Here is a 23,564-nt window from a genome sequence, read left to right on the forward strand (position 1 = left end):
TCTTGTTTGTAACTCTCCTACGTAAGTGGTAGAGTTTCTATCGAGGGGGTACCCGATTACCCTTTTCCGAGCTTTATACTGGGAACCTCTCCCCTCTCTACCCAGGCGCTATAGCGTTAGCTTTATCGCCTGTTTCTTGAAAACGTAAGCCACGGTCTTTCCAACTGGGCAGAAATGAGCATCGAAACGCTTCTGGAGGCAGCCAAGTTTTTGGAATTGCAAGCCCAACAACAGAAAGCACGTGGTAAGTTTGTATTTTAATTAAAATATGGGTTACGTATTACGACGCTTTGTCGCGTTTAAATATTGACTGAAAAATACTCAACAGTTGGTGGAAGTGTGATGGTGAAACAGTTATTCAGCTGAAGTGCAGACAAACCATATAAACGTGGATTTACAGTTGTTATCCGTGAACTAAATACTGAATGAAAATCACCGGTTTGCTTGGAAATTAAATATGACTTGTAACTGAGACGAATTTTTGTTTGTCAGTGACGTTTGAGTTTTACTTTCAAATTCGTTCTGATGCACAGACGCATTGCAGAGTATCTACTGTAGCTTTTAGCTTCAAACTGTATGTTAACCTAAATCACAGCTGTCAACAGTAGCAGATAAACACTCGCAGGGCGCTGCAGTATCAGAGGTGACTGCATTGAAAGCTGCTCCATAGACTGCTGTTACAGACGTAGACTGCACGTAAGCTCCAAAGTAAACTTAACATTCTCCCTCTTTTTGCTTTTGTTTGTCAGCTTATTCATGACTTAAAAATACTGCTACCAAACATTAACGAAAAACATGGGGGGATAAAGGGCGGTGGCGCAGTGAGTGCCAAGCTTGTTTTACATAATGACCTGACAACGTCTGCGGGGGATCCGTTTTCAGGCTTCCCCTACATGAGTCTGTGTCCTTCAGTTATTCCACCCCCATTAATATACATGAGGCTGCAGCATTAAAACATCGTGTTCCTACATGTTTCACTTCTTTCCGATTGTCAATGTCTTTAAAACATAAAAGTCCTTTGCCCCTCAGACGCTCGTGGAGAGCTTTGTATGTCTGTCGATGACGTATACCAGCCAACCACGCCTCCACGTCGGGGAGCGTTGGAGCGCTGTCTCCGCCTCTTTCACCACGTGCGTGCCGGGCAACCCCTCCCAAAGATCGTGTATGAAGAAGATGAGTCACTCCTGCGTGCAATCGGAAGAAATTGCAAAAAAGAAGCATTTTTGTACTGAACTTGTATAGGAAATCCATTGGTTTTCCCAATGAGACAAATTAAAACAAAGACAAGCAGTGCATCCCAGTTCAGTGAAATACTCATTTCTACAAGTCTTCTAAATTTCATGATTCCAAGTATATAAAGCCAGTTTGTTTGATTTCTGTAGCTGTTCAAAGCTTTATTAATATTTCAGTCACATAAATACATGTTAATTAGAAAAATTAAATGTTGCATCAGACAATGGGCCATCAGAGTGGTACTTCTGTTCAAGCAAAGCTGTGAGACAGATGAAGGTGTCCTACAGCTCATCTTTCTCGATCCATACATCTACCAGCTAGGGTTGGGAACCACAGAGTACCTCACAATACCATACATGTTACATGGTCCACAATACCGATATTATCATGATACAGTGGTTCTGTGATAATCAATATATTGCAAGAAAATTGTATAACAATATATCACAAAATATGCCAAACTAAAGAACACAAAATAGTTGTAAAATGGTCAAGTGCAGGATTTTTCAATTTGTTCAGTGCAATTTAGTGTCAGTTTCACAGAATTTGACACAGACCAAGCTGAAACACTGAACATAAAGTGCATAAAGTCTTCGCACATTTATGCGGTTTATATATACATTTATACAGTGTATGTATATACACAATTTATATAAAACTACTATGTAATTTTAAGTTAATATGGAATATAAAAAAAAACTGTTAAACTATTAAAACATGTAGTCCTGCATCATCTAGCATTTTAACTATCTTTGTGCAATCTGAAGATGAGGATTTTCCCCATTTTCTGCACTGAATTAAATGCTGTCAGGATTTTTTTAAAGAAAAGGGGAATAAATCAATATAGAGTAAATGCATTCCAATCTTTTATATTTCATGTTTTTAAGTCATCACATAACAACAAGGTGTTTGTGGATAGAGACTATGGGAGACAAGCCGGTCCTCAAGTCCAGCAAGGACTGATGGACTTTGTTGTGGGAAGGGCATTACGTGACAGACCACAGGTTTTTTTCATCGTATTACCGAAGTCGTCATTCGTAACAACACTAAGACGGTGCAGGTCCTTACAAAATAAAACAAAGTATTGACTGTGTGATTATGGTTTCATGAGTGCAGACCAAGCGGGAACCTCCGATCCTGAAAAATGTGCTAAAAAAGTACAAAAAATGGCTATACCACGAGTGTCCACTTGAGGCTGGCTGCAGGAACACTGGAAGTCCCGTCTGGACACATGTTAAACAGCTGGTTTTTACTCTAGAAATAAACTGGTTTACAGCCTGGTTCAAAACACCAAACATGTCTCATTAGCTAGTTTCTTCTTGTGTTTCCACTGTACGGGGGGTGAATTTTTTTGTACCACGATTGTTTGGATTATATTTAGGATGAAAGCTGATTGGCACGCCTCATTTGATTGACAGATAGCTCGACAGGCAGAGGCTCTATTTCTGTCAACTAGAGAGTCTAATGCCTGCTGCCAGCTAGCGTTGCCTGTCGCCAACTAGCGGTCAGGGGTTGAACCATAAACTGCCACACCAACAAAGTAAATTAATAATTAATTAAATATTGATACTGCATTTTAAATTATCGCTACAATATCACCCCACAAAATATCGCAATATTTTAGTGTATCTACATTTTGTACCACCCCTATTCCCTGCTATTACATCATTATATCTGTATAATCATATCTGTATATCATATATATTTATATATATCATTATATTACATTATATCCACCTTTCACCATTGGACTATAATCTTTATTCACTAAAAAAGTTAACGTACAGCTTTCTTCCAGTAGGTCTGCGTAGGTATTTGGGAGGTTTTCATATAGGACTGGGCAGTTAATGGAAATATAGACTGAATCACAATACAGTCTACTGCCATTTTTAACTCGCACAAGGTACAATATTTCTTTAACCTAATATGAGTTAAAATACCAGATTAAAACTCTTTTGCAGCAGAGATGTTGTGTCCCACACATCACGCAATCATTCAAGTGTCATTTTTTGGACTAGTTTACAAAAATCCTGCTGTCCTCATTTTCATATAGGCTTTTCTTATTTAAAGATAGAATGACATAAAAATGATCACTCCCTTCTCTCCAGCTACTCATATTTAAATTTCAATGTCAGTCAAAATAATAACAATTTGATAGTTTTTCAAAAAATTTCAGCCCCAGTTTAATCTATCAGATATTGTGTTGGATATAATACATAATGATTTATTGCTCACGTTGTTAAAAAATGGTATAATGAGGAACTTTAATTGCAATCACAAAAAATTACGAAGACTATTTTCCCATTAATTCAGCATAATTTCTATAGCATTCTGTCTTCTAAATTTAAATCTAACCCATCCCATTTCCAGTAAAGGCAAGCACAAAAATATAACATTTTTTGTACAGCTTGATACCAAATCCCTAAAGTTAATACTAACAGCTGAGCTGTTAAAATCATTTGTAGCTATATTTGACTCAAACAGCTTTATTTTCAAGCTGAATGGGCTAAACTACTGCCCCATGTTGAGAAAATGCTAAAACAAGTTCCCTTTGGTTGCTTAAGGAGCCAGTACATGTCTACATTAATGTAGCGGTCTGATTTGAGTCAGATGGACAGACAGCAATGTATGGAGAGAGATGATGAGAGAACTGTTACAGTCAGGAGCAGAACAATGCAGCATCACTCTGCATAAACTGTAACAGACTGAGAGAGTAAAGAAAGTTTAGATAACAGGTTCACTTTTAACCATTTAACTTTAATATTACTTTATCATCAAGTTACTATCACTCTGTGTTTAAGAGAACAGAAGGATTTCTTCATTTACCTTATAAACATCAGTTAGGACCCTGTGTAATTATACATGTGGATGTGTGTTAAAATGCAGGAACTATCTGACTGTTACACTGGTTATAATTATTTTATATCAGGGTTATCCAAACTGTGGCTCCTGGGCCAACTGTGGCCTTTTTTCAATAAATTAAAGGTTATTTCTATTTAATTAGTGAGTTTTATTCATTTACATAAACAAGACACTCTTTTTGATGGTAAAATTAGTGGAAATGTTTAAAAAAAAAAAAACTAATTCCAAAAATTTAAATGGAAAAATGGAATTTGGCAAAAATAAAACGGATTTCATAGGGCCCTAATCTTCCTCCAAGACCTGTTGCATTAGATAAGCTGACCTTGATCTGTATGATTTATTTCATGTACTGTGCATAAAATGCCAAAAATTTGAGCACAGTTTTGATGTGTACAAGTGTGTTAACAGTGCTTCACAAATTTATTAGACTACCTGTCATATTTGTCTCAGAGACCATCCAGCATCATGAAGTGCTATAATGCAGACCCTTCATTTTCAGTGAGCTCTCCACATTTTACCATTTTGAACAGGAATGAGGAATTTCAAACTGAATTCACCTTTTTTTTTTTTTTTTTTTTTTTTTACCCAAATTTGAGCCGGCTCACTGGGCTTCTCTGAGAAGTCAGAAATGAATCAAGCATAACATTCAACCACTAAAACTAATTTTTCTGTTCAGGAATGCAAGTAAATAACTATAATTTGACATATTAATCAAGAAATAATAATGTGCATTACAATTTTTTCAGTTTTTTAGTAAATCAGTAAATTTGAAAATTCATGGATAACAATAATAATTATATTTTAGCATTAAAAATATCATTTGGGTTAGAGAGCTTCTACATATTGGTGTATTAACCATTGCAGAAACATAAAAAATTATTTTAGTAATTACCACTGTTGTTATTTTAGGGCAGCTGTGGCATAAACCTTACTTTGGATGGTGGTCTAATAAATTTGTTAAGCACTGTACATCCAGCAGTTTTAAAGACTTTGGAATGTGCCGTCGTTTTTCACTATTATCATAATGACGACATTTGTATGTTGAGAGAGGCTCAGAGTGAGAGCTCCTGCATGTCTCCAGCTCCTTGTGCCATGCTGCATTGAGAGAGCAGAGTCCTCCCCCTCCTCCTCCCTCCCTCTCTGCTACTGTAGAGCAGGTCACTGCTTGCAGAAAGTAGGCCAGTGTTTCTGTGTGCTGCTGCAGTTATATAATTTCTATAGAAAACCCTCTTGTTTTTAGGAGTGTTTCATAGGTTTTCACTTTACAAAAGACCACACAGCATCATGCGTGTATTGGCACTGTGCTACTAAATTATCAGCCACTTATAATGAGCCATCTTACAAAAGCTGCATAGCAAAGAGACCAGAACATCTTGTTCTTTCCTACTTGTTTTGACTTTGAGACTTAGCTTTTTTACTGCAACGCCAAAAACACACACAGCAAAAGTGAAACCTCGAACTGTGAAAAATGATACTATTAAACAGCCTTTGAGCCTCTCAGAGCTAGGAAAAAAATTCCCTTTCACATGATTTTTACAAGAGTCATGATCACAAAGTATCACTGCCCTTAGGCTGTGCGTGTGCATGTACGTTTGCGGATTGAGACTATAAAGTTTGTGAACTTTGAACTCTTTAGCAGCTGGACAAATACACTTTTGGTAGATTATTATCTGTGGGGAGTTTGTATTTTGTATGACAATGCTGAAAATGTTTATTTCCAAACAGTGGGTATAACCTTTATGTCGAAAGAGAAAATCTCAGCAGTATCAGTCACACTGAAGATTTTAAATGTTGATGAACAGTACTAAACACTGATTAATGTAATATTACCTGCTTACAAATTTAACCTGCTTTAAGTTAACATAACCACTTAAATTGCAAAGAATCTGTTACTGTATTATGTTGTTCATCTGCAGATTTTGAGGAAAACCCTAGATAAAACTAGTGCAGTCTTATTACACTACCTGAAATTCTTTATTTCTATATATTCATACAACTGTGCTGAAAGTAAAAGTTGAGGGGATTATGTGGGTGATGAAGGTTTCTTTCTTCTCTGTTTTGTTTTCTGTCCTATTATATTTTCTCTGAAAATATTACAAGGATCAGTTTAGATGAAAATGGCTTAAGAAAAGTTTTGATTCAGTGTTGAGCCTTACTTTCTTTAGTGTTGAATTGTATCATTTTCTAATGACCTATAGTGATTCCTAACCTCATATTTTCTATCAAATCTTGTATTTTGTAAACTGAAGTTTTAAGTATGCTTTTTTGGCCCTTTTGGCTTTATTCTTTGCCAAGTTACTTTATAATGAACCTCCTAACATGTAGTTAAGTCTAGTTTAGATTTGAGGTGAAGTGCTGCAGAGCTGCAGTGGTCCTCTTATGATGGAAATCATTTCTATTTCTCAACATTACAGCCATGATAACAACACAGCATACATATATTACAAAAAGGTTGTTTTATTTTGAATGGGAAGTATGATACGGCTGATGAATATTCTTCTTAGCCCTCTATTATTGTCGAAACTTTGCAGTTTCACATGAGCTTGGACTATCTACTATATCATGAGCAAGCTCCCATATATGTTCATAATTAAATCTTTAACACATGAAGTTATATGTTGTATTAGGTAGCATTTAAAAAGTCAAACACACATTTAGTGGTGAGGAAAAGTGAGAGATGGGTTTTTAAATGGAAGTAAAGTGGATCTGTACTCCCGTTCACTGAACAACATGGTCAGAAGACTGTGGCTGGTATTACATTACAGTAAGATGAACCTTTTAAGGAGCCAGCATTTTCTTTGTTTTATTCAAGAGTGTTTGAGTCTTGCTGGGATTTTGTAAAATATTCTTTTGTGCCTGTAACAAAAGCAGCACATTTCACTACTGAACCATGAAAAAAATCACATAAGAATCTGCCATCTTTTACCCTTTTGCTATCATTTATTTGGAGTAACTGTTGTGTTGATAGAAATTTGCTGTGAGCAGCTGATATGGTGTTAGATAAGCTCCGAGTTCTTAAGTTAAACTTTTCTATGTTTTGATTTTTAACTTTAATCTTAAATATGTTATTATTAGTATCATTATTATTATTCAGAAAAAAAAACACAAGTCCATCAGGATGAGTGTGGCCTGTTGGAGGCCATTGTTTGTGTGCATTATGGAGTTTTACCATTAACTCTTAAAACATTATGTTTGCACCTCTGCACTCGTCATATGTAGCTCTTTACATCACAACCACTACCATAGATCTGTCTGTGATTGTTTTGTAAGTTAATAAGCATAGTGTGGTGTTGTGATTGATGTTACCTTAAGTGTTTACCTTGTTTCATCAACAGAGGAGGAACTGAGGGAGAAGCAACGTTTGGAGCAGCTAGCAGAACAGAGGCGTTCTGATGTGAACCATAATGTTGTCAACACAACCAATGTTTCCAAAGCAGATGAGCTCCGCGCTGAGTGCCGCCCAGCACCCATACTGCCCTCTCTGCCTCCCCCCTCCATGCCCATCACAGTCATCCCCATCCCTGTGGTCACCCCCAACCCTACAGGCTCACCAAACCTGCCTATTGCTACGCTCTCCCCTCCAGCCGCTCCGACTCCTGCTGCCACTCTGCCACGCTCTCCACAACCCAAACCCGACCACCCGCCCTTGGTGCTGACCAACAACCACAAGCCTCTGATACAGAACCACCAGCATCAGCCGCCGATCATTGCCCTGACCAACAACAGTAAACCACAGCAGCAGACACACCAGCAGCTGGTCCAGCGTTACCCTGGCTCCATTGTGTCGTCTCCCCAGCAGCACACTTTACTTCCCCAGCCAGGCCCTGTGCTCCAGCAGGCCCCTCAACAGAACGGCCCCATCAGCCGGGGGAGTCCTACTGATGATGGCCGCCAGCTAGACAATAAGAAGAGGCCTGGAGGGTGAGTCAAACCTGGTTCAATGTTTAAAATCAAAAAAGAATGTTTCTAATTTTTATTTGTCCTAATTTTATGAGTTCTAACCAGACAAGAATTTTTTTACTCTTACCCCTCTAAACCATGCAAAGAATTTTGTTGCATTTTAAATAAAGAAATACAAAACAAATGTCACTGTATTTAACTGCAAAAACACTTAAGCCTTACCTTAAATTGGGCATGCACAGAAAACCCCTGTCATTAAATTTACCCCTATGGACAAGGCAGTAAACCTCCTCTTTGATTGATTTTCATCATTCCCATCACTCTGCCCTTTTTGACACCAAATTCTTACTGTGCTCTCATTTGTGCTCTTACAGGGCAGGCACAAGAGAGGTGCATAACAAGCTTGAGAAAAACAGGTGGGTTCAACCTGTCTGCTATAGAGCCTCTTTAAAGAGAGATATCCAATATATTTATGTTGCTTTTGAGTAGTGTACCATTCACATAAAGTCATAGATTATTGTTCCTGTCGCTTCTGTTTTACAAGTTTACTCTTAAACTAAGTGAGGCCTAAATGTATTCATCACAGTTTAATTTTAAAGTTATTTTTGTACTTTTGTCTATCTATTTTGAATCATGTTCTTTTTTCAAAATTGTTAATCATAAGAAAAAAGGCCAGGTGTGCCATTAGTCCAGTCTAAAATCTACCCTCTGTGTCTTGTATCAATCAGACGAGCACATTTAAAGGAGTGCTTCGAGACGCTGAAGAAGAACATCCCCAACATAGATGAGAAAAAGACCTCCAATCTCTGTGTGCTGAGGAGCGCGCTGAGATATATTCAGGTGAGCTGCTGGTATCTGGGCTTTTGGTTAAGACTAAGTCTTACCACTAACTGTGTGAGCTGTGCAGGATTTAAAATGTAGTAAGGCCAGTACTTCAGCAGCTTTTTCTGCCTTTTTATTAAGTAACTTTTTCAGGGAGTGAATATTTGCGTTAATGCTGGGTTAAACTCAAAAATGTGCAGGCTTTGTTATTACAATGTTTAGCAAAGACTTGACTATGAAAACTGGAGATGCCCATTCATACTTTTACATATCATCCATGGGAGTGATTGACTGATCTGCTGCCAATAGGGGTCATATTTGGTGTTCTGAGATCATATACAAGTGGAAGAGGAGCCTGTTATAAGCAGTGCTTTAAGTGGAAAAAAATAAGTGCCGGTACTCTCTTCTCATACAATCCCAGAACTAATTTTGGCGGTATGGAGCAAAAATCATATCTCAGTAGTAATTTAGCTGAATGGCTATACATGTTTTATATTTGAATATTTTTAATCTACAAAGAAAAAACAAAAACAGTCACCTCTAAGTCAAATCCACAAGGATAAAATGTCCCGGTGTCATTTTTATTAACAGCAATCTGATCATTGTCAACATGGACATGGAAAATTAATAAAAATAAACGACATGTTTGTGGGGAAGACACTATTAAACAATAAACTCCTTAAGTAAAATAAGAAAAATGAAATGCTATTTCCCCACTAGACTCAGCACTGAAATAGATGATTTTGTGGTCAATAAGCGTATTAGTGTTAGTGATTCATAGTCCCAGTATTCCTGACTTTCTCTTCATGATTCCCTACACCATCCACTGTCCTGTCCTCTCCAAATAAAGGCAACAAGCCCTTAAATAAAAAAACCTATGAAATAACAATATAAAAAATAAAACAAAAATATATACTGTTCATAAAAGGTAAAAAGGCTCTTTGATAAAATAGAAATATAAAATGCAGTGAATTCAGTAGCTGTTCTTTGTCACCAAATGCAGAGATTAATCAGCCCCTCTCCTCACTGACACCTGAGTCTCCGCTCCGTATGTGAGCTGACTTTGCCTCCGTATATCCAGGCTTTTTGTCTTCGTCAGTGAGTCAGCTGTTCTTTAAGCAAAACTACAGCCCCCGATCCTTTCACCAAAAGTCTGATCGGCCATTTTGAATACTGTTATTAAATATGTTATTGGTGTTGATGTCTCGTTCAGCGGCAGTACGAACAGTGTCAGTGGAGCATCAAGCTCCTTGGTGGAGGAGGTGCTGCGCTTGCGTGCTGCGCTTGTGTGCTGCACCACTGTCCAGGAGAGGTGAACGATTTAATCTCTGGTTTTCCCTCCAACAGTGGCAGGTGAGTTCACCTGCCACTGTTGAGAAGTGACGGTATGCTGGAAAAAGTCCCGGCACGTCAAAGGGCAAAATTTAGAAGTGCCAGTACTGCGTACCGCTGCACACCAGCCCACTTAAAGCACTGGTTATAAGGAGCATAAAAGTCCTCCTTATTCAGTTAACAAAATATTTTTACTGACTGGACAAAAACCTCTCAAGCAGTAATGCAACAAGTATCCTACAGAAATTATACAATGTGGTGATTCATCACGTGCTAATTTATGTGAAATAGGTTAATGGAGTTCTTAACAGAACAAAGAAGTTACACCTATTCAACAGGCTAAACACTTTGAAGAGGCTAATAAATAAATGGCAATATGTTTCAGGACATTAACTAAGGGCATTATGCAACTGCTGCAGTTATTTTACTCTGTTAAAATAACTGCAGCAGTTATTTTAACAGCGTAAAATAACTGCAGCAGTTATTTTATGCTGTTAAAAAAAAAAAAACGCTTTTCACCTCCAGACAACTCTACTCAATCAGTTAATCAGACTTCAGTTGGGGCATGCAGATGCCCTAGCAATCTACAGCACTACCCATGTATCGGGTCCAAAACCGGCCTGTGGCCCTTTGCTGCATGTCTCTCCCCACTCTCTCCTGTTTCCAGCTCCATCCACTGTCCTCCTCCTATCAAATAAAGGCACGAAAAGCCAAAAAATATATCTTAAAAAAATAAATAACCGGACTTCAGTTGTATAACACCAATTCATAACCAAAGTTATGTAAAGAAATTAGGGCAGGTCTACACTGTATGTGCTGTGATACTATTCATAAAGAAATATCCAACAGGAATCCATCATAAGCTAAGCACTAAGCAACATTTAGCAAAGTTTCAGTGGAAAACTTCCCTTTATTGGGCAGAAACCTCAAACAGAATCAGACTTATGTTGAACAGCCATCTACTGAGGCTGGGTTGGGGCTGAAAAAGTATAGAAGGAAAAGCAGAAGGAGAGAGGTAAGGGAGATGCAGAAAGAGAGAAGGTACAGAATTTACTCAAGTTTGTCTCCAAAATTTCCTTTTCTTTAAATTACACTTGAACAAATCATGGTGACTTTTATTTACCTTACCTCGAACACATCATTATTTAACATTGCTGCACCATTTTGTAAGATAACTGCCTCTGATTCAAAACAGATTTCAAGTAGGGATGCGCGCAGTTAAACGGCTAAAAGTTTATCAGACTAGCAGGCATGAGATTTATGAGTCAGTTAGACTAATTACCTATTGTTTAATATACACATGGGCTTGAAATATCGGCCTTTAATGCCCTTTTAAACTGCGATGAACCTACCGCCACTAGAAGCTGCTGTAGCTTCAGTGAATGGCCGCTTTCTGTCTGAGCTCTCCGCCAGCACGTCACCAGATGTATGTAATATGAGAAGTGTAGCTGTTGGCGTGTAGTAGGGAAAGTGCGGTATGACAGTTTTTTAAGTAGTAAATGTGACGAACCTCATGAGGTAGTTCAGGCAATAATTTTGAGCGCAATGACCCATACCTGATATGCATCTTAAGCAAATCACATAACTAGCATCCTTCTAAATCAGTGATCTATTTAAGCTGCAAGATTTCCAGTCTCTTCTTCTACTCTGCTGCTGCCCTGGATCAGCACTGCACTCTCGCTTCAACCCACCTCCACCCCAGCATCCACCTGGCTCAGACTAGGGGGGTTTAAGATGTTCTCTCATAACTCCTCAATTCTGCATGAGATAAATCGGCGAGGAGTGATGAAGTCGGAGCCTGACACCAAGCTATGCTATGCTATGCTACCATAATAAATGCTTGAAAATTATAAACATGAAATGCCTGACTGAAATGGAAATAAAGTGGTATGAAGGTTAAAATCACATGTACTCAACAGAAGTGAAAAGAGGCCACATATCAAAGCATGATAATCTGCAAAGAGGAACAAAGGCTGGCGTAGCTAGCTGCTCCTGTTAGTGGGTGTGCTGTGAGCTTGATTTACTCTGTACAGCGTGGCTAACACAGTGACCCTGTGATGAATTTGACCATTTTATTTTATTAGTAGTTTAGTTTATTTATAGTATTTCGTACTCTTTAGACTAACCGGTTAAATGTAATTTAAATGAGTGTTTAGCTGAATGGTGACATGGACTTGGGGGATCTTGCCATTACTGCTTTGGAGGAGGAGGATGACTGATCTGCAGCAGCATATTAGCTGACAGTCTTGGTGCTTCATTTTAGTTTAGTTTGATTCACAGTGCTGATGTGCTTAATCCTTATTGGCTGGCTATTCAGTTATTTAATTACACTACACCATACACACAACATCACAGATACCACAGTGTTAATCACAGGTTTGATCCTATCATGTATTTGAAATGAATGTCTGCCAATAAATGTCAGCTGCCAGTAAATTGGTGTACCTGAACTGCAGAACAATGCAAACTACATTCCTCTGTTGCAAGTCTAGGTGTGCAAGAGAGTGTGATAAAAAAATAAAACATACTTTTTGGTAAGAGCTTTCAAATTAGATGACAGTACCTATATAAACAAATGTATGAACAAAATTTCAGAGCAGTATGCTTTATGTGTGCATATAATGTATACAGTACATCATTTGTTGTCACCATATTGAGTAAACCATTGAATATCCTCCTATTTTAATGGACTCTTTAGCATTAGGAATGTATGCCATCTCCACAAGTGCCTCCCCATGTGTCTGAGTCAGGCCCTTGCTGTGAGAGAGTGGTGGTTGTAAACAGCTGGTGCAAAGGTCCCCTTCTGGCCTAGTTTAACTTCTCAGACTGTCGAGCGTGTCATAGTGGGTCATTTTTCTCCTATAGATAGATAATGTAGGGTGGCAGCTGTAAACTTGGAGAGTTCACCCATAGGCCCTGGTGTTGCAATATAAGAAGTGTTTTGGGGTGTTATTGCTGTAATTTGGGTATTTTCATTGTTATTTGTTTTGTTATGCTTACCACATCAGTGTGTGTGCTGATATCTCTGCTTATTTAATCCAAGTTCTCCAAAAGAACGTCGATTTTTATGTTTCTGCTGTGATGTAGCTGTGTTGAATGTGTTCTCATGTACAAATTACAAAGGACTGTGTGCTGCTGATTGGTTGCTCTGAGTAGCAGCAGTCTTGTTGCTCCGTGCGTGTGGATACCGAGGGAAACTAGGACAGCGTGGGTGCAATGCTCGTCACCCAATCTCCCTCCCTCTGCCCCCTCTCTGTGTGATTAAGCAACGCAGTGCTCAACGTGCTGCCTTCAACTGGCTGACTGACCTGTCTCTGTACAGCTGAGCCTGACCAGTGAGTTATTTAAAGAGAACAGACAAGGAGAAAATTACATTTGTTTCATTCAATTTTTTGCCAAAATGTCACGAGAAACCGTAAAAAGTAATGATCACCATATTGCATCATCATTTTTTTTCTACTGTAGGTCACAGGAGTTAAGCGGTTCTTTTAAGTTTACTCTTACATGCCTTTATGTCATTAGTACGCTTGAGTGGTTGTTTAGTTTTGGAGGGGTGGAGTAAAACAAGTGAGCGTCAGGTAACAGGAAGCCAAAACAGAACAAAACACACGTGCTCTCTCTGTCATCTTGACATGGGTGGTACAGACGCGTGTTCTTCCTGCATACAACTCCCTGAATGCTGCCTCTCTTTGCCCCCTCCCAGCAGAGAGTCAGTCTGCACACAACAACACAGAGCTCAGGAGAGGTTCAAATAAGAGGCTTTAGGCTCAGCAGCACATTTTATTGGATTTATCTAAACGGTTATCTCATGTATTAATTTGGAAATAACTGCTGTTATTATATTGTTGACTACTGACTGGATATTTAGCTGTTTTTATAGAAACTCACTGGCTTAACAAACAGCCCTGTGGTTCAAGTTTCACTTCTTCGTTTAGCTTTAAATCAGAATGATTGCAAACAACCTCAAATAAACATTCAAGTCCATTCGTTTACTCCTTTTTTATCAAGAAACTTGCACAGGGGTTTAGGTTTTAACTTCAAGTGTACCATATCATGTTTCTAAAGGATCTCCCCTGAGTCAGTGGTGTTGCTGTGAAAGTCGAGGCTGTAAAATAAGCCTTGATGCATCAAAGCTCCTCCTCTCTTCTCCCCCTCCCTTCCTCCCTCCATCCTGCCTCTCTAAGCTTTTAAGGCCACATGAGCAGCAAGCACATGGCTAGCCTGAGCCGCGTGACGTCACCCCCCGTGCTGGGCCTCCGCCCAGCACTGCAACAGGCAGGACTCACCGTACCACCAGGCTTAGCTACCAGCAGCAGGGAGGGAACATGGAGAGGTAAACACAAGGCTCGGTTTACTCCTCTCATGCTTCATTTCCCCCTCGAAGCTGACTGAACTTGCTCCTCTACTGCTGGTAGCCCAAGTCTGAAAAATGCTGTGCCATCTGCTGGGGAAAGCCTAGAGTTTAGAGGTTGAGAAAAGTAGATACGTGTTTTTTTCGATAATGACTTTAAGTGTGCATGAAATGGCAAATTTCCTAAGAAGCACAGCCTTAATAGAAAGCACTGATTGTGTTGACATTTTCTGATTCATTTTGCCTCGAATATGAAAGATAATTAGCTGTTCAAGCTATGCTTTTAACATTTCAAGGTTTATTTCAAGTCTCAGCTCAGATACTGTGAAGTCTCAGTAAATTTCCTCTTGTATAGTTTTGAGTCATGACTGGAACCTAAATCAGTCTTATTTGCTGTCTTAGTTTGTGCATTTGTGATTTGGTTTTATAGAGTAGTGTGTATTTTTTGGAAGGCTGTTTCCTGCTCAGTTAAAAGAAAGGCTTTACATGTGTAAGAAAACTATATATGAGGAGTCTACCTACAGAAGCTTGGTGTGGACTCTAAGCCAGTCCTTCACACACACACAGTGAGGTAATTAGGTCAGTTATGACCAGCACAAGTTTTCACACTGAAATGGTGCAAAAAAAGTGGGATAGAATTTTAACAAAGACAAGCCTTTTATTGTTGAAGTGAGGCACCGCGTGAGGTTCACAGTTCCAGCTTGAAGGCACTGTAAAACAAGGGTTTATGGTTACCACACCATCACAAGACCTCTGCAAAGAAGCCTGATCAGTGAGCCAGGCTGAGCAGCATGTCTGCAACGTGGCCTCCTGTGCTCCTGGCCCTTTAAGAAACCCAGCCTTGTGCTGTCTGCTGCAGAAGTGAGTCAGTGAGTACAGCTTGTATTGCTCTCTTTCAATCCCGCTATCTGCCGCCCCCTCCCTCTCCTGTTCTCTGTGGGGCCATGTGCTCGGCACTCGCATTGCTTGTGACAGCGCTTGAGCAGTGTTTACCTTGCACACACACACGCACTCACACAATGCAGCCGAGCTGTGTACTGATCTAGATTTTCACATGCAAACACAGCCGAGGTGGGGCCATGTGCTGAGAAACAAAAGGTACATGGCACCTTGTGTCCTACCAACCTGCTGACATGATTAACAGGCTGGTGAAGTCATGCGTGATCCATCTGCGATGTACTCGACAATCAGGTTTTACCTGGTTAATCTCAGACTAGCTGTTTAAAAAGAGAGGCTGTGTCCACCATTAGAGTTCAGTGGGTCTCTGTGTTTGTGGAGCGTTTTCCATCTGCATGAGTCATAGTTTGAGGCATGCACAGTTGTGGCTTCACTCACGTAAGGCTGCTGGCTAAAACTTGAGGGTAACAGTGAGACAGCCAGACATTTTGGTCCACGTATCACATTTTGAACACTGTTTATTCCATTAACTTCTGCCTCTCAGACAATCCATCTGAGGTAGATGTTGTGTGTGAGAGAGGGAGAGTAAAACAAATTCTCCACACAGTAAGGAAATATTTTCTATAATTACACCCAGGTTGAGTTTTAAAAGAAACATTCGTGCTGAAATGCTGTCAGGAAAAACAAGACAGAACATAAAGGGAACATAAAGGGGTGTGCAGTCTTTTGGGTCACAGAGGAAACCTTAAGAAGGTTTTCAGCTGTTTCCATGACAACCAGAGATGGGGGCATTTCAGTACATCATGCATGGAGACTGAGCATACTGCTAGTGTATTCAGACTGAGGAACAGATATCAGCAGCTTTAGTTTTGAAAGGGAGTGGCTGTTGATGGCAAATATTGTCTACATGTTAATGAGTCCATGGTAAAGAACTTGTTTTTCATTCACCAGTGACAAACTCATCAGGCTCTAAATGAATGTGCATGTTCACATTAGTACATTTCCATGCTTCCAAATGGTGTAAAAAACAATACAACTTGTTTAAATTGTTGTGGTTTTACAGAAGTCCTCAAGAGGAGGAATCCTACTTGTTTGTTTTAAACAACACCGTTGAATGTTATAGTGTTGATTTGTGCTTGGAAACAAGTGTTTAAGGCAGATTTAGACCGATGCATCCACCTGGCCGATGTCAGCTTTTTGGTTCTGTGAGCAGTGGTGTCATGGTGCCCGCACAAGAGGGTATACTCTTAATTTAAACCCCATATTTTTTAGCAACCCATTGAGCAAAGGATAAATGCCCTGTGTTATACACTGGTCTGCATATTTAATACACCTAAAAATAGGCTTTTTGTATTGGCACATTGACCACCAACTTCTGCTTGTTGACTTCAGGTAGCAAGGATTGTAATTAAATTATGATGAGGGATGCACGTCATAGAAAGTAGCGCCACCTGTTCTGTTACTGTTTTCATTTATCCAGAACTGCAAAGTATGATCAGTCCTACTCTACCTCTGTTTGGCTTACCCAACCAAACATTGAAGGCAATAATGAGTCATAGCCAATAAAAGGCAGAGTAAGATGGGCCATGCCTTCCCCACTCTAGGGAAAAACATACTAAAACGTTGCTACATACTACTGAACAATTTGCATCAAATGGGCTTGAGAAGTGGGTATGCTTTAAGGAGATTAAAAGAGAACCCTGCGCTACACCGCTGACTCTGAACCTGTGGAGGAGCTGCACTGGTTTATATCAGGGGTTAAAAAAAAACTAATAAAACAACTGGCTATGCAAGAACCCACTGATGTGGGGTCTAAATGACCAACATGGGCATCAGTTTTAGAGGAAAAAGTAATTAAGTGATTTTTAGGGCTGGTATAACAAGAAAACATTTCTAGTAGGACTGCCCTTTATGCAGCTGTACTCTCAATGTTTTTACATAGTTGGTTTAGTTAAAGTCGATTTAAACACAGGTTATGTAAGGACCAATACCTGTTCACATATCTCCACAGAGCAATGCGCCTGAGCTGGGCCAACAACAATTCAACAACTCAGGATAGTACATGTCACTTTGAGCAGTGCCTGATCATAACAAAAGAATAACTGGATATTTTTGCTGGCCACTGTAACCTTACTAAATATTACTTTATGCCTTGCTCATGGTGGATTAATGTTGGGTTTTTGTAAATAATACATCAAAGAGTATGGTCACAACCTGCGCTCTTTCTTGATAGTCTTCATAATACATTTTAAATAAATTGGTGCTTTACAGATAAAGATTGACTGATTGAAGGAATGTGTATCAACACTGTTTATGTAAGAAAAAATGTATGCTAATATTTCATAATTGGATTTTGATCAGTATTGGCCTGTAGCGAAAATAGTGCTCTTTGGATTAAGAGTTTATTAATGCGGATTTACTGGTGCTTAATTGTGTTTTTGTCTTAGCTTTCTTTTGCCAAACTCATACATGAACAGTACTTCCTCTGAGTTTCTGTTTGTGTGTGGGAGCTGAAATCACCCTCGGTAGGACGGTGTACAGGCGCAGACTGCTTGGCCTGTGCATTTCTAATCCTGGATAAGGACTAGAGACAGGTGCCGAATTACACAAGGCCCGCCTTTTGTCCCCCTTTGCTATTTATACTGTAGTTGTAAAAATGCACAGATCACGCTAACAGACATCCCTACATAAAAAGATGCAAAGATACACAACACAACACAATGACATATTTTATGATCGGGTCTTTTACTCCTTACTGTACAAATAATCACATTCACATCTATTTCAAACTCTCTCTTTCTCACTCACACAGAGTTTACCTCCTCTCATGCACACTAGAACACGGTGGCATGAACACTAACAGGAAGTCCACTCTTTATGATCCTGAGTCATCAAGTTGCTGGTTAAAGAATTCAGTGTTATTTCCTTAAAGCCTCTCCCACTGAGGACATGATCAGTACTAGCTGTGATGTTTTACCCAACATGAACTTGAAATGTAATAAATCAAATAATGTAAATGACTTCAACACACTAATCCCCTGCAGCATTAACTCTGTCTGATCTGTGCTGACAAATTTAAATGTTTATGTGGACCTTTTTTTCTTATAGTTTTGGTTGTTCTCTCTTCCTCCTCCTTACTGATCTTCAAGCTTTTCTCCTGTTGCTGTGCACAGAAGTTCAGCTCAGTTTATTTGTTGTTTTTTTTTTTTTGCCTTGTGTCAGCTGACGGGTTAGGGGAAATTAGGTCACAGAGAGCTGCTGCCTGGAAGCACCTCCTACTTTCCATACTCGTCTCCTCCACCTCCTTCTTCCCTTCCCTCCTGCTCCTGTAGCTTTGTTATTTTGCTCCCTGCACACAGGCTCTGGTTGCAGGTTTATTTTTAAATCATTATTTGTTAGACTCACTCCATATTAATCAGCTGTAGGCACACAGGCTTTAAATAAAAGGTTTCTATTGAGTTTTATTTTAGAATTGTGTTTTTTTTTCTGCTTGAGTTTGAAAAGAAGCTTGTTAGTAAAGGTTAATAAACTAACACCTACACTTTTTTTAATGAAGTTAGGCTTCCATAGTGGTTAGACTGAAGTATTCAACTTGTTCTCGTATACTAGAGAAAAATTATGCTTTTTTTTTTTTTTTTTTAAAGGAAGTCTTCTTGTTAGTCATGATTTTGTACAATGCAGCTTTTGTCATGCTAGATATGTTCAGACAGTTTGATTAGAGTTCTTAATGTTCTGATACAGAATAATACCTGCCCTGTGAGAAATATTTAATGTGCTGGAACCAAGATAGACTTGTCCATTTTGTGTCTCACATTTTACCACCTTTTTTTATTATCTACTAAGTATGATCTCACAGAATAACTAATTTGTGTATACACTGATGGAGATTTGCAGATTGACGTAATTTTATATTTCTAAGACATATAACAGCCTCAACAACTAGGGGTGGGAATCTTTAGGCAACTCACGATTCGATTAAGTTGCAGAGGGCCATGATTTGATTCTGAATTGATTATTGATGTATTTTGATGCTTTTTCTTTGTAATACATTACTGTTGTTCTCACTGTGTCCACTAATTATAAAACACTACATTTGAGTTTGGAACAAAAAGATCCTACCTGCTTTCTGCAGCGATGCAGTGACTTCTGTATTGGTTTCGTTGAAAGTGTCTGGGTGATAATGCACTGCACGTCGGAGTTCCGCCTTTTTGTTCTGACTTATTAACGGTATTTAAAATTTAGATAAACGATTATTGGTCATTTGTAAATCGATTCAGAATCGTCCAACTCTGAATCTTGGTGCATTGAAGAATCGATTTTTTGCTCTCTTGTCTGCATCTTACTTTTGCCTCTACTTATTTGTTGAACCCCTTACTATAGCACATTTTAAACAAATGGCTTATCACAGTTATGTATGGCACAATAATGCCTGCAGCAAGAGCCTGAGGAGGAATTCACTCACACTGTCAAATACGAACATGACATTTGATTATGAAATGTAACTGGACATGTGAATCTTATGAAGTGGTATCAATGTGTGAATTCACTGACAGCAGCTTGTCATGGAGCAAAACAAGTCTAAGATATGACATTTTTTTGTTGTATAAATCTTTTGTCTTCTCAGACGTTAAAGCGAAAAGAGAAGGAGTACGAGCATGACATGGAGCGACTGGCCAGAGAAAAGATCGCCACTCAGCAGCGATTAGCAGAGCTGAAGAACGAGCTGAGCCAGTGGATGGATGTGATTGAGATTGACCGAGTGCTTCGACAGACAGTACAGCCTGAGGAGGACCAGGCCTCCACCTCCACTGCCTCAGGTGAGGATGACTGCCAGGGTGGAAGTACTGGAGGGCTATAGGGCTGCTGATATTCAAATATTAAGAATATACTGAAGAAATTGAACATTTTGGATGCTTTAAAACAACACCTTATGCAAACATATTTATTGGTAAAAACATGTATTAACACAGAGTGAATTGTCTGTTACAGAGGGTGAAGACATTATGGACGATGACCTGGAAGATGAGACTCCACCCAGAGCACAGACTGCCTTACCCGCCGTGCCTCAAAATATGAAACCAGAGCTGCACAAGTCTGCAACACCCATTCAGACCCCAGCCCCAACACCCACCACCACCACCTCTACCTCCTTCATCGCTCAACACATCTCCATCCAGCATAAACCCCCTGTGCACCAACCAGTGCTCCAGCCGCTGCCCATGACTTCTCCGCAGCCAGTGTCAAAGCCTGCAGCCCCCCAGACACTCACAACCACAACATCAAGCAACCCCACTACCCCAACCCAGCCCTCGATCCCCACCCAGACTCAGATGGTGACCATGTCTAGCATGCACCCCACAGTTATTGCCCACGCTTCAGTGTCACACCCTTCGGTCATCCAGGCTGTAAACCACGTCATCCAGGGAGGAGCTCCAAAACATATCACTCACTTGGCTCCCTCTACCACCACTAGCTCTGTTCAGTTAGCTCCCACTCACCAACCCATCGGCCACATCACCGTACACCCGGTGGCTCATCTGAGCCAGCATCTACCTGCTCTCTATCCCCAGTCGGTCGCTGTCACACAACCAACTGTAGTTGGTCACATCGCCCACACCCTAAACCATGCCCACCCTCAGGTAAATGGCTCCGCACCAAGCCAAACAACCACAGCCATCGTCAGCAAGCAGACCCAAATGGTTACCCACCACCCGCAGCTTGTGGGTCAGACGGTGCTCAATCCCGTGACAATGGTGGCCATGCCCCCGTTTCCCATCAGTACCCTGAAACTGGCCTGAACACTGCCAACTGGACCACTGGGCTAGAAGGAGGAGATGCTCCACGACAGGGCAGACCCATGGGCCTCAGACTAGGCCAGACAAGGCCACATGAGGGCAGAAGAGTTGCAGGGCACCTCGCTGTTCAGCAACAGAGATTCACTTTCTTTCAGAGATTAAAGAGCTGATATAAAGACAGGAACAAGATCAAATTCAGCCCTCTTTCAGTACTAGTCTGCCATAGCATCTGCAAATCTTGATCCTGAGTTAAAGATATGCCAGGTCGCTTGAGGTTGAAAGTCATCATGTTGAATATAAGGGGAAGGGGGGTTTGCAGGTTTAGATCCCCCCCAACATGGTATTCATTGTTGCAGATTAAGGAGCAGAGGTTTGCTTCACATGATAGCACTCTGTTACAGAGTTTAAATTGTCCTGGCTGATGGCTAGACTTCCCACTATCAGAGTGGCTGTTGTGGATTAACCAACAGTACATCTTGTACTCGAGAGGCTACGTCGGGTTTTGAGGGCTGTGGCAGTGTGGATTCAGAGTGCTTGACCCGCCATAACCAGCAGCACATTGGGAATGTGATTTAGAGGAGCTCCCCCTCTCTAGAGGAGGCACATGCTACAGGGTTTGAGTTAAACTGTGGACTGAACTCGCAGCTCCTGAACTGGAGCTGCAGTCCTTCAGAGTGCTGCATACAGCAATGGCTCCCTCTGCTGGCTGTTGTGTTCAATTTGACACAGCTGTCCCTTAACTAAGAAAGAAGTCATGGATAATACTAATTGGCATATTGGAGCAACAATAATCTGAAAATAGTTTTTAAAAATTGTAAGAGGTTTTATTACAACTTAATGAAAGTCAAATTTCTGTCGGTATTTCCCGTACTCATACTTGTGAGTGTATATTGTTCACAACAAATCCAGTTGGATTATCTCACAGATGCTCATAGATTTTAAATACCTGCCAAAAAGGCAGTTCTTTTCCATCAACGTATCCCTGAAATGTAAACATGGTGACAGACAGATTGGGTGATTACATTCTTAGAAAACAAACAAACAAACAAACAAAAAAACAACAACTTAAATGCGCATTAAGATGACATTTGAATGTGATTGAATGAAAAGGTCCATAAAACATAGCAGGATGTGTTCAGTGCAGTCTTGCAGGGAAACAGTAGTAGGATGAGTATTTGCATGTTGGTAATGCATTAAGAATGCAGCAGTTTTGTCAGTCTGTGGCAAGTGGATAAATGATTTATTGGTCCTGTCAACCATCACTTTTGATTTATATCCATTTATTTTGATATGCAAAATAAAAACAATCTGCTTTTTTTCTAAGACTATAAATTTCCAAAGTTAGCACTGTGATCATTTCTGTGAGTTAATGAGCAGTAAATCTTCAGTTCAGCATAGCACTTGTTGGTGCACCAACATGCTGTGTTCTCCTGATTTATTCTGAATGTACTGACCTGTGAAAGGATATGGAGTAGCATACTCATCAGATGTTAAGCCCTTTTGCTTATACTTTATATTACGTGTATGTAAAGTGAAACATGTAAATGTGATTTTGTATTTTATGGTATATTGTTGCTTGATTCATTTTAGGAGTAATTTCTCTTTGGTTTAAACTTGATAGTCAAATTATGTTTTGTTTTTTTAACCCCCTCCTGGGACCATAAAGCGTAATGCTGTTTCTCATAATGACTAAATTGATCCCATGTTTGTAAAACATTTGGCCATTTCCAAGTATTTACTCATTTTGATGCAACATAACCGCACTGGAAATTTCCCCCCAGAACTTTAAGATTAAAAAACCCACATTAAAATTTAAGGCGACTTATCCTGAACAATTTGATTTTGAAATCCTATTGGAGCTAAACAAAGTGTGTAAAAATAATAGGGATTTAGATACTTGAAAAAGCAACAATATACTGGTATGTTTTCCCTATGGAGAAAGTTTAAGTTGTATATAGCCTGTAAATGTTGGGCTGCATTTAGATCTATTACTGTATTATGTTAAAAGCTTGGGGACATATGTAAAAAATGAAAATTTTATTAAAAAGATACTTAATAAATTGTATTACACTAACAAATGTCTGAAGCTTTTTTTTGATGCTGCAATACAAAGTTGGCAACTGAAGACTTTGAGGGAAGTCAAATTAAAGAGTGCATCTAATTTAAACATTCAGGTCAGTTTGATTCAATTTTCAAAATCAAAGATTCCACTAGAGCTATTTAGATCTTTTAAGAAATTGTACACCACCAAGAGTATAAAAAAACAGCAGGTTAATTGATGCTCTACATTGTTCAACAGGACATGTTGAACTGTAATGTGAAGCCTACATCTAGTACATATATTACCAAAAGGTACAACTAGCTAAAACTGC

The 23,564-nt window shown here is 39.5% G+C and overlaps 1 protein-coding gene across 2 annotated transcripts; it reads left to right on the forward strand.

Moving 5' to 3' along the window:
• On the forward strand, positions 1-23,255 carry mnta (MAX network transcriptional repressor a). 2 transcript variants are annotated; one of them, XM_041810294.1, is made up of 6 exons: positions 1-244; positions 7,431-8,016; positions 8,370-8,411; positions 8,724-8,835; positions 20,022-20,214; positions 20,387-23,255. In XM_041810294.1, the coding sequence occupies exons 1-6, from the start codon at positions 175-177 to the stop codon at positions 21,193-21,195; spliced, it is 1,812 nt and encodes a 603-aa protein (XP_041666228.1). In that variant the 5' UTR covers positions 1-174; the 3' UTR covers positions 21,196-23,255. The 2 variants fall into 2 exon arrangements, with proteins under 2 accessions (XP_041666228.1, XP_041666236.1); XM_041810302.1 differs by lacking the exon at positions 8,370-8,411.
• The last annotated feature ends 309 nt before the right edge of the window (positions 23,256-23,564 follow it).

The sequence above is a fragment of the Cheilinus undulatus genome, linkage group 2 (assembly GCF_018320785.1).
Source record: "Cheilinus undulatus linkage group 2, ASM1832078v1, whole genome shotgun sequence".
NCBI classification, from domain to species: domain Eukaryota; kingdom Metazoa; phylum Chordata; class Actinopteri; order Labriformes; family Labridae; genus Cheilinus; species Cheilinus undulatus.